The 12106-nt window shown below is 38.7% G+C and overlaps 2 protein-coding genes and 1 pseudogene across 3 annotated transcripts in view; 1 reads left to right on the forward strand and 2 right to left on the reverse strand.

The window, feature by feature from the left end:
* The window catches only part of LOC101300765, a 9229-nt pseudogene extending 5626 nt beyond the window's left edge, over nt 1–3603 (reverse strand). Inside the window, exons 1-2 of the transcript XR_185321.1 lie at nt 1822–3603; nt 66–872 (exon numbers count right to left, since the gene is read on the reverse strand). The product of XR_185321.1 is annotated as an E3 ubiquitin-protein ligase RKP-like (transcript). The remainder of the gene's footprint in view (nt 1–65; nt 873–1821) is intronic.
* A 2763-nt stretch (nt 3604–6366) lies between these two features.
* LOC101297287 (centromere protein V-like) lies at nt 6367–6861 on the forward strand. The gene has a single exon (XM_004306408.1). The coding sequence runs from the start codon at nt 6367–6369 to the stop codon at nt 6784–6786; it is 420 nt and encodes a 139-aa protein (XP_004306456.1). The 3' UTR covers nt 6787–6861.
* A 1555-nt stretch (nt 6862–8416) lies between these two features.
* On the reverse strand, nt 8417–10102 carry LOC101297578 (60S ribosomal protein L30-like). Its single transcript, XM_004306409.1, has 4 exons — nt 9927–10102; nt 9754–9855; nt 8987–9055; nt 8417–8888 (listed from the first exon to the last, which is right to left on the reverse strand). Exons 1-4 carry the CDS (start codon nt 10051–10053, stop codon nt 8848–8850), a joined length of 339 nt encoding a protein of 112 aa, XP_004306457.1. The 5' UTR covers nt 10054–10102; the 3' UTR covers nt 8417–8847.
* Nucleotides 10103–12106: the final 2004 nt, after the last annotated feature.

Genomic DNA, 12106 nt, shown 5'->3' on the forward strand with positions numbered 1-12106 from the left:
CATTAGATTATAAAAATGAATAAGTGGCAGTTTGTATTCTTTAATATAGAAATATGTCCCCTTACCTGCTTAAAATTTGGCGCAAGACCTATATGATACAACAACAATAAAACATCTAGAAGTTCTTCTTCTCTGAGTCTAGCTGAAGACATAACACCCTCCCTTGGTATAAAACTCGTATGTTGCACTGGGCAATAACTAAAATCAGATTCTGATTGGTAACTAGAACTAGGTTTATCAGCTATATCATCACTCAAACTTCCAGCACTGCATTCTGTGGTAACATGGGAAGATCTCTCTGGCATGGAACTGCAATGGGCACGTGAACCTTTAGCTGTGTATCTAATTGGATACTTTGAGGTTCTTGTGAAATCCTCGTCATAGCTTGAGCAGCAGCATGGTTTTCTTATACTTAAATGAGTCACTCTGGTTTCTTCATCATCCATACAACCTTCCTCCCATCGGATATCTTCTGCAGGGTGTGATTTTGAGAGATGACTAAAAGATCCTCCAAGCCTCGTATTGTCATTTCGATGGGGATCATTTCTAAGAAATAGACCTACTGGAAAGCTCCGATGACCACCCCTATGAAGAAAACCAACATCATGACCATTTTCACTGCCCTTCAACCAACCACATATTTCCCCCATTCCAAACCCTTCAGATAGAAAATGAAGTATGACTGTGTACAAAGAAACGAGAACAGAATTGCTTGAAACTCCAGGAGGTGGAAGATTGCGGTCAGCTCCTCTGTTCTTAAGTAGAAGGTTCTGTAGAAATGTCCTGAACACTGAACCAGGAAACTGGGGAGGTGTCACAGGTGGGATGAACTGTATGACCAAGCGACAGAGGTCCCTATGCTTCTCCTCAATCTGAATATATAACATGCATTATTAGTACAGAACTTAACTAGACATTGCCACAGCATAAATTATAAAGGTGGGCCAGACAACTACAAGATGTTGGAGTCAAACATTAAAGATGTAAATTACTGTTTATGTTTCAACCATGAACAAAATACAAAATAAATATTATAACCAAAACTCAAGTATATATATCAGAGGTTAATTAATCATGGATTGTTTAAGGCCAACGAAATAAGCTTTTGATTTTATATTTTTAAACTAAATAAAGTTTAACTGAACTTGATATTTCATACATCATAAATGAACAAGTGTCCTTAAATTTGTCCCAAAACACGGGTGGACCAAGGTGGAGTTCTTAGGGGTCATATTCATTACTCAACTTCCGTCCTTATCTTTAACCAGCTTATAGGATTGGCTACACCCATCTTTAAAATGCTTTACCTTTTCTAAATCAACATGTTAAAAAAGAAGCAGGTCACTCAACACTTCATCAGAAGAAAACTAATATGCATATGTTATTTTACACTAGAATCTTTTGTCCAGTTAAAAAAAGATCAAATTTGCATGTTTACTAGCGGACAATTGAGACACACACAAAACACTTACACAGAATCAGAGAGAGAGAGACAGAGAGAGAGAGAGACATAGACAGAGAGAGATCTATGTATCTTGGAATCGTCAACCGTATAGTTGACCAACAAACATTAAATTCTATATATGACACCTAGTATTAGTGTGTTACCGACCTACTTGAATTTGTCCATGAGGACAATATGGAGAAAAGAGAGAAATTCATATTATGTGTTTCAATCAATCTTGAACTTTCTCTAAGTTTACTCCCATTCTGACTCATAATTCTATATATTAGAATACTTCTGAAGGGTTCTTCCCTCCACCCAACTTTTACACTCTAATATAGTATCCACAACATAGTTCAGATTAAAATACAATGTACCTTATTAACTGCTTCAGATAAAGCTGTAGTCGTCAACAGCTTGCTACTTTCGTAGGACACATCCTCACATGAACCAGGCCACCAAACAGAAGGCATCATACATTCAAGATCGTTCTTATTTGGATCCTTTCGTGATAGGAAACCTTCAAAATGGTATTCAAAATCAGGTGACTTCCACCAGAGCACCATAAGTTCTTGTCGTCTCAGGATATGACATGCCAATGCGAGATATGGATATGACCCTGAACATGGGCACTCTTTGAGAACTAATGGAGCTGTTTTGCAACCACATGCCAGGGCATTTATAATATGTTCAAACAACAAGTGGGATCTATTAAATTCTAGAAAGACATCCAGAACTCTATCCAAGCCTGAATAATCATGTGGCACCTGCAACCCAAACGCTTCCACCATGAACGACAAAAACGGACCCCAGGCAACATACTCTATGCTCCAAACATCTGCTCCAAGTACAGAGAAAAACTCCTCGCATATCCCATGAGAAACAGGATAGAAAATTTCGTCGGGAGAAACAAACCTTTTCAGTCTCAATTTCTCAACAGAAGAATGCTTTGCCTGCTCCACAGAGTGCAAACCCAACAGCCTTGACAAGCACCGCAGCAATTGAGTTGCAAAAAAATTTAAGGACGGAGGGGATTGAAGGGGGTGGTAGCCTTCAATTGGAAATTTAGAGGGACGTCCACCAAAATTTAATTCGCACCGTTCACCTTGTGAGAGAGATACAGCAGGATAATATCCACATCCCACTCCCATCTTACGAATACCATTGAATGCCAAACCAAGAGACACCATTTCTGTAAAATGATATCTCATTACAATCCAAATCTATGCAACATCCAATAACATCACCAACAACCCATGTCTGACCATATGACTCAGCATCCCTGTTCCATTTCGTAACCCTCCTACCATCAAACGCATACGAATCTTCAGCATCACCTACACCCTTATGGTCAGTGAATGGGCAAGAAACAGTAGCCCATCCAATCTGCTGAATACCCGCAGTTTCCAGAATAACCTCATACATCCATTTTCCTTTCCACACAGAAGCGTTAGCCCTAGCACTGCTGAACATTGCTAAGCTCTCTACAAGCAACGGTGGCTTAATGATTCTAATATCACCCCGGATACTAATTTCATCAAAGACCAACGGTGTTGGGTCTGCAGCCACTCCCATAAAAACAAATACCGTCCCTATACCCATCTCCATCCAAAACACTTGAATTTGCATGTAATTTCGAGAACTCATTCTTCAAAATACCACGAACTAGATTCCCATCAACCGGCCCAGACACAGGACCAATCGATCTATTAGGGAGACCAAACACATATTCTAAAGTTCTCTCCACTGATTGGTAACCAATCTCGTCACACGACGAAACAAGATGAGTTTTCGAGGAATTCTCTTTGCTGCTCTCACCATTCAATATCAAGGCCAGACCAGAAGAAAGCCCACCTAACCGTAGGCCGTCTTCCGCCATTCGGAATATACACAAGCAAGTGCTATGTCACCAATTTCAACTCAATCCAACTGAAAAATCGATTCTTCAAACTCGACTATGCCTTGTACAAATAATATTACGATTCGAAAACTGATCCATAACTTAAACCAAACTACCAGCCATAATTACCTGAAACGTCAACGTTGCAATTTCACAAACCAATTTCAGAACATGTGAAAAATCTCCACAACAAAATTTGAAAGCGAATTGAATTGTTTCGTAACGAAATTACTAAACAAACTCAATCAATCAAATAATTTCAACATTTAAAGGCAACAAATCAAGAAGAATTCCACGCAGCCCAGGCTAACAAGGCGTCAGGTGAAACCGAATTTGAATTTTGAAGAAGAAAATTATAAAACAAATAAAATTGGGAAGTTTGAAGCGAAAACGATTAGATACGCACGGGTTGTTGATCGGAACGGCAGTGATTAGCGGCTAGGGTTTTGCCGCAGCCATTAATGAACCACCGCCTGTATGAATGAATTGGCTGAGAGAGGGAGAGAAGGACAAAACTGGAATTTTGAAATGTTCACCAAAAGACGGGGAAGAGAGGAGAGAGAAAAAAAAATGAAAGACGAGCTGCTGCCTGCTTGCTTCAACGGCTGGGCGTTCGGGCCCAAAAACCCAGCAAAACTGAAAAAAAAAGCCCGATTGGTCCCTATCGGGCCGGTCCAAATTAGGAGGAGTTAGGTTCGGTCTACAGACCGGCCCGTTGATTTTCAGTTCGGTTCGAGTCGGGTTCGGGCTCGGTCCTGCACCGAAAGCCCGTTCAGACCCGAGACAACAATTTTTACCACGCGTTAGCATCTTATTGGTCCATATAATTTTTTTTATTAAAAAAGAAACCCTAAGTCTTAAACTCTCTTCTGAAGGTGGAGAACTAGGCGCCTCTCTTCTCTTTCTCTCTACCTCTTCTCTTCTAACAGTTAAACTCTCTTCTCAATTTTGTAAGATAACCGAGATGATGAAGAAGAAGAACAATCTCGTCAGGTCGTGCAAGGAAGAAGAAAAACAACAGTGACTGGAGGGATAAAGGGATGATGAAGAAGAAGCTCTAATTTTCGATTGTTTCGTCGATTGTTTGGAGAGTGTTGGTGCGAAAAAATTCGGGTAGAAGATTTCCTCACTAACCAATCTTAACTGGAGCGGGAATGAAAGCTTTTTCTCCTTTTGATTATGGATATGAAAATGGACCAAGAATTCACCAGCGAAAATGTCTCTCACAATCTAAAATCTCTAAAATGTATTATATGGTGCTCTCCCATTGACTTTCATCCCCTTTCCAGATCCTCTTCGAGTCATATTTATAGCCATCACTCCTTGACCCTTAATGTTGAGCACGATTGGATCCACGACTTCGTATTATGGATATCATGGAAAAGCTCAAATACCCTTTCTTCCCGTCGTCCCGTTCTATTTCACTTCGTCCTCAACTTGTTCTTGCCGTATCTCCCTCTCATGCGACTTGATTTGACTGACACCCTATCCGGCCACAACCTGACTTGATCGCTACACGATCCACATCTGCATGATTTTCCTTCAATGTGACCAACTTCCACTAAATCACGTTCATCCAACGCTGCTCCATAATTTCCTTCGTTGCCACGTTCTCATCCACCTTGACTGGATCAACATGCTCCTCGACCCTATTCATCCCCAACCAGATTCGTCCTTTACCCATTTCATTCTCCTCACGGCCTATTTACTTAAAACCTAATTTGTTCACCATGCGATTCGATCACGGCCCAATCCATTCGTGAACGGGTTGGGACCCAAAACTTCTTGGGGCCATACCGGCTTTGGCCGCGACCAGATTGATCACGAGATAATTTTACTCCAAGTTTGACTTTTCATGTATAAAGGGATGTTCATTTGTATTTAAATCTTATGGTGAAAATATTTGCACCCACAGAGAGTGATGTAAAGTTGGGGTTTCTGAGTTTTTCAGCTTCTGGGTTTGAGTATTCACGCATTTCAGGTATAAACCCAACCTGGGTTTTCTGGGTTTCTCTCACTTTCTTTGTTTTCTGGGTTTATAATCTCCTATACCTGCTAATTTGTATGGTTGCTCTAAATTTTTGCTGTGCTAAATATCAAAAGGTATTAGAACTTATGAGGCAAGGCATTGTGAGTATTCAACTTAATAAATTGAAAGATATTAGAACTTATTTATACTGTAAATTAGTTCATATCAAAAGGTAGCTTGAGCAATTTTGTAAGGAAACATTTGAAGATATTCTGCAAACATTGCAAACATTACAGGAGGAGAGTTATGCAGTCCTGAAAGTTAGACAACAAATTGTAGAACACATAGACCTGTGGCTGTCTGAATGCCAAGACACTGGTAGGAGCAAAGATAGTATTGCACCATTTGCTATGATAGTATTAAGTTGCACTGACAATACTGAAAATGTTATTGCACTATTCACTTTAAATGAAACTAGAAACCAGGTAGGATAAACGTAAATGGGTTTTCTTTGTTGATCAGGTATTTGATACATTAGTCCCAAAAATAATATACCAAAGCTCTTTTGTGTTCTTGGTTCCTTGTATGTGTATTCATTAAACAATATGTCCATTGCATATTAGTGTTTCTAACTAAGACGGTTTAGTTAATAATCTAATAGTTCAATTGGATTTGATCTGTCTCATCTATTCTGCATCAACATTCCATCATCACTATCTGATATCCAATACCTGCTTCCCTCCTGTATACTGCAATGTTTACTGCTCTCTCTTTTCTCCCTTCTTTTTGTGGATATGGTTGGGTAATGATTATTATAAATATGTTGTGTTGTATGGTAGAGACTGTCTCGGGCTTTACATGTTATGGATCCATATAATTACTTTGGTGTATTAAGTATCAATCAGTTTTGTGTCTGAATGGAAAATAGAGAAAACTAACGAAATTGCAGATACAGATCTAAATACCATCTTATTGTATGCTGCTTATTTTTCACAGGTGAAGTAAGTTGCATAGTGCGTGCATTAGCACAGTTGAACAATAAAGATCATAAGCATGGAGTCTGAGATGGCAGTACATGATGGTGGGTGCCACTGCAAGAATGTAAGATGGCGAGTTCAAGCACCTGCTAAGGTTGTGGCTTGGAGTTGCAACTGTTCGAATTGCTCTATGAGGGGTAACACAAATTTCATTGTCCCTTCTGAAAGATTTGAACTTTTGGGTAATTCTGAACAGTTTCTTACAACTTATAGCTTCGGTACTCACACGGCAAAGCATACTTTCTGTAAGGTCTGTGGGATAACTTCGTTTTATTATCCGCGCTCAAACCCTGACGGGGTTGCCATCACATATAAATGTGTTGATCTTGGAACACTAACCTACGTTGAGGTTAAGTATTTTGATGGGAAAAATTGGGAGAACTCCTACAACCAGTCGAACATTGCTTCGCAGTCAAAGGTAGACTCTGGGAACTAAAGGGATGAAGAATGCTACAAGTTGAAATCTTTTCTTTTCAACAAATAAGATTTTCATGAAACTTGTATATATACTGTGGAAGGACCTGTTTAGAGTGTTGAGGGAGAAACGGGGAGCAAGAATGAACTCAGTAAAAGATTTGGGGAAAGAGATTTTGAGTCAAATAGATGTCATAATGATGTTGGTTGATGTCATTTTGAGTCAGATGATGTTGGCTGATCCATTTAGTTTCCTTGATCTGTAATAATCATGTTTGGTTGTTGTTTGGTATGTTTTGTGTTGGACTATTGGGATTTGAATGATCCCATAATGAACTAATGAAGGGAAATGGGCTTAAAATGTATTGATTACAGCTGCACTGCAATAATCAAGTTTGGGCCCGAAAATATCTGAAAACCCGAAAAAAGATAAACGGGCCGGGCTCAATCGGGTTTAAAAACTGTAAAGGCCTAATCCGACCTGACCTGATATTTTCGAGTTTCGGGTCGGTTTTTCTGAAAACCCGAACCGGCCTGACCCGAGCCCAGCCTTACTTCAACCCCACGCACGCTTGACTGGCCAAGAGGCTTTCGCTCTTATAACGGAACCGACACGTGTCGTGATTAGCAGGGGTGACTGGCTGCTGACGTGGTGGGATTGGGCCGGCTCAGCCCGGCCCCCTAATCGGGTTTCGGGACGTGCTTGGGCTGGCCCATGACATGCCACTTCTTAACGGGCTCGGGCTTAGGCCGGCCCATTTACTCAAATGTAAGGCCCAGCCAGACCCAAGGCCCAAGCTTATAACGTGGCCGGCCCGGGCCCATGAAAGGGCCGTGTCGAGCCTGTTTCGTGCTGAAAATTGAAAATAGTCGAGGTGAATGTCATATACCACCGCTTCTACTCTCATAATCTCAACCTTTAATTATACATGATACGATTACAAACCAAAACTAATTTATACAATTTATCGATTATTTTTTTTCTTTATCAACAAACTAAAGAAATAAGTGATAAATATTTATTGTTCACAATTAATAAATTTTTAGACAAAAACTTCTTATGAGTCTAAGGGAATCCAAATTCATACTCAAATAAATAATTATTAGTATATAAGTTTATTGTTCACACTCAAAACTAAGTTTATTATTTATAAATATGTTATCTTCATATTAGATATGGAAAAAAATTATATTTTATAGCGGGCCGAGCCGTGGGCCTCAAATTATCGTGCTCGGGCCAGGCCCATGGGCTCATTTTTCTCGGCCCAACCCGACCCATTAGAATAACGTGCTTGGGCCGGGCCGCTTTTAAACGTGCCGTGCTCGTGTTGTGCTCGTGCTTTGCAGCCCGTTTGCCACCTCTAGGTTGAGGGCTAATAAATGTGCCGATCCGCAGTTTTCTATTTTTATGTAATTTTTTTTATTTTTTGTCAGTATTTTTTAAATTTTTTTTTTTTTTAATTAAATAACTCACAGGTTTGAACCTATGACATCAAAGTTGTTAATTAACCACCTTAACCAACCACGCCACGACTTAGGGTTTAAAGTTTAGAGCCGTGTCGGGCCTGTTTGGCAAGAGATATGTTTCGAAACCATGCTTGTTCTGATAGAAAATATGACCACATACCACCAAATCAAAGTTGTCATGCATTATATTTGTGAAAAAATTATATTTATTACTTCAATTTTTAGGCCACAATCTAAACTTAGTAGATACCTATTACCAACCGTACCAACCAAGTCGGTATACCAACTTCGACGGTTGGTTTTGATAGAGGATTTTACCTACCAATCATACGTTGGTTGGTACATGGTATTGGTAAATAAAACCGGTATACCTACCAATACCAACCCTACTAGTGGTTGCGATAGAGTATGACACAATGTGAAAAATAGTACCCAATTATAACAAAATCAACTTAAATGATCGGCTTAACAGCACGATCAAGTCTCTCATATCAAGTCGCTACTAACAAAAACGCAAACAAAATCTTCAAAAAAATAGCGGGGATTACATCATTGGAATGATAGCGAACAAGCCTAAAAACCAAAAACTGAATAGAGAAGGCAGTACAACAGTCAATCACTGATCACCAGGCAGTGTCTTGATGATATCCGAATCACCTGAACGAAATCAAAACCATTGGCAAAGTCAGTTCTTCATATGAATGAGGTCAGACAAAATAAGATCTAAACAAAAACAAAAGATAGATAGAATGTACCAGGATCAATGATGCTAAGGCACGACACTCGGAAATACTTGCCACATGCAGTACCCAGGTCAACATTGTCTGAAATCACAACAATTGACAACAGCAATTCATTACATGTTTTGACAAACTTGATAACAATGACAATCTATAAAAGTAATTTTGCTGCAACATATATGAATCTTTATGATGTCATCAAAAGATACAAGGTGGCATATACAAAAGAAGAGTAACAGAAAACTCTACACTACTAGCACTTGCAAATACCAAAGTGAGTATCGTGCATATTAGAATCAATAAGCTACAATGGAGGAGACGTTAGACCTGAGAGTATCACATAGTAGATGCAAGCAAGAAAACCTACATCTAAACAATTCTGCAGAGAACCTAATTCAAGCTGAAGAGGATAATTAACCCAAAGAAGTACAAGACTTTGTAGGTTTCATCGGACTAAGTACACTTCTCCAAACAAAAGGTACAAAACAGACGCAGGGAAGCAACATAAACACAAATGTAACCGTATCATTGTTAAACCAACACAGCAAAACAAATTATCCATACACTGTCAGTTTGGGAACTATGCATCCATAACACTTGCACTAAATCAAGTTGGGAGAGGCTAATGAGACTAGAGAACAAGACTCATTGACGACAGTTCATTATTGAGCTAATGGTTGTGATCCACCATTCAAATTAAACTAAAATACATCCTTCCAAATCAAAAAACCTAAAGTAATCTATATATGAACACCTCTCAAAATAAAACGCAGAAAACTTACTTCCATTGTAGTGATGAACTCCAACCTTGGCAAGCATGGCGTAGTACTCGATCTCGGACTTTCTGAGAGGAGGGCAATTGTTGGAGATTATAATGAGCTTCCCTGCAATTGACCCACATCAGAATAATCCAAACCCAAATCGCAGATTAAAACTTTGGGAATCAAATGAATACCTTTGGAGTTACGGAGAGTGTCGATGACGGTCTTGTAACCCAGAGTGAACTTGCCACTCTTCATCACCAGAGCGAGCCTGTTGTTGATAGACTCATGGGTCTTCTTCGTTTTCTTCACAGCCACCATGGTTGAGGTTGAATCTTCTTCCTTGTTGTGCCGCCAACCCAGAAACAACGAAAGCGTTTTGTTAGGGTTTTGGGGTATTAATAAGAGGAGACTCATCTCATCGGGTTTCAGTGATGGGCTTTTCGGATGGTTCGGGTTGTGGGTAGTTTTGGTATTCCCTATGTTTTACCATGGGTCTCATGACTTTTACCATGGCGGGGTCCACAAAATTTTTAGTCATCGCTCGATGCATTCGGGGTCAGACTTGAGAGTTCGGCCCTGAGATTCCAATAATTTCATGAGCTTGGAGCAAGAAAGACTTAACTGTACAAGTTTCGTATGAGAGAGTTCGAACAAGATTGATGTTTGATCGATTGTGTAAGGGATGAAGGAAATTTCAATTACAGAAATGTGCTTGTAAGATGTGTGTCGATGCTTAGAGCAACTCCAACCATATGGTTAAATCCTAAATGAAGAGTGCAATGGTAAATTTTGACAGCAGAAACTCTCCTCCAATCAAACAGCCATACACATGTGGATTTGACTATGTCTTCATCTGTGTCAAGCCGACTCAAATTGTCATTTCTTATTTTATTAGTTTCTCACTCCTCTCTCTCCCTTCTTACCTTCTTCTACTTCTCATTTCTATCTTCTACCTATCTCAAAGATTAAAAAAAACAATAAAATAATATCAAAATTTGACATCATGATTGGAGTGAGGTTTTATCAAATTGGTTAAATCCACGTAAGCTGTCAAATTTTAAATTTAACCATTATTTTTTACTATATAATTGGAGTTGCTCTTAGTAAGTTTTTTAAGGATTTTTTTCATTACATTTATGTAGGAAGGCATAACATATAAATAATTTTTTAGGACCCTTGCATTTGGAGGTCCTTAGCATGTGTTTCCTTTACTTCTTCCTTAGCATGTGTTTCTAGGCATGTTTTTCTTGCTTAGTTGCATTAGTTTATTGAATTTGCTAACCGATTTTGGCAAGAACTTCTTTTTCAAACAAAGAGCAAAATATCACAAATCGTCACGAGAAATTTTTAAATGCTACATGAGGACCACGTGACAGTATGACGTGGTCATACATTCTAATCAAATATTGACACGTGGATTTATTACAACTAAAAAAAATAAAGAATTAAATTCAGTTTACCTCCTTGTGGTTTGGGAGTGACTTCATGTTAGTCCCTACACTTTTATTTTCATCAGTTTACCCCTTGAACTCTTCAATTTCTATCTGCCGTGCCTAAATTCTTGTATTCTGTTGGAATTGACCGTTAATTATCAGCAGTTAAGGTTTGATTTGGACAGATAAGGTCTAATTTGCCCAAATTCTAGATACGGACTTCACAGTTAAGGTTAAAATTATTAACAGTTAACGTCCGATTTGGACAGAATATAGGACATTGGTCACGCTTGAGGAAAATTCAAAAGTTTGAGGGGTAAACTGATGAAATTGAAAGTATAGGGATTAACATGTAGTTACTCCCAAACCTTATGGGGGTAAACTGAATTTAATTCAAATATAAACTAAGGTTTTATATTTTTTGTAAAATGACATTCATGGGTCTTTGTTAAGTTTGGACTAGGGTTTAGTGTTTAGGGTTTGGGGTTAGGGTTTTGGGTCTAGGGTTTAGAGTTTAGGTCTAGGGTTTAGAGTTTATAGTTTAGGGTTTAAAAAACAACAACAAACCTAAAATTGTTTTTGACAAAATAACTGATATAATTTTTCTTTAATAAAATCCATAATTAAATTCAGTTTACCCCTATGAAGTTTGGGAGTAACTTCATGTTAATCCCTATACTTTCAATTTCATCAGTTTACCCTTCAAACTTTTGAATTTTCCTCAAGCGTGACCAAATGTCCTATATTCTGTCCAAATCGGACGTTAACTGCTGATAATTTTAACCTTAACTGTGAGGCCAGTATCTAGAATTTGGGCAAATCGGACCTTATATGTCCAAATCGAACCTTAACTGCTCATAATTAAAGGTCAATTCAAACGGAATATGAGAATTTGGGCACGGCAGACAGAAATTGAAGAGTTCAAGGGGTAAACTGAT

This window comes from Fragaria vesca, linkage group LG7 (genome assembly GCF_000184155.1).
Source record: "Fragaria vesca subsp. vesca linkage group LG7, FraVesHawaii_1.0, whole genome shotgun sequence".
Taxonomy (NCBI): Eukaryota; Viridiplantae; Streptophyta; class Magnoliopsida; order Rosales; family Rosaceae; genus Fragaria; species Fragaria vesca.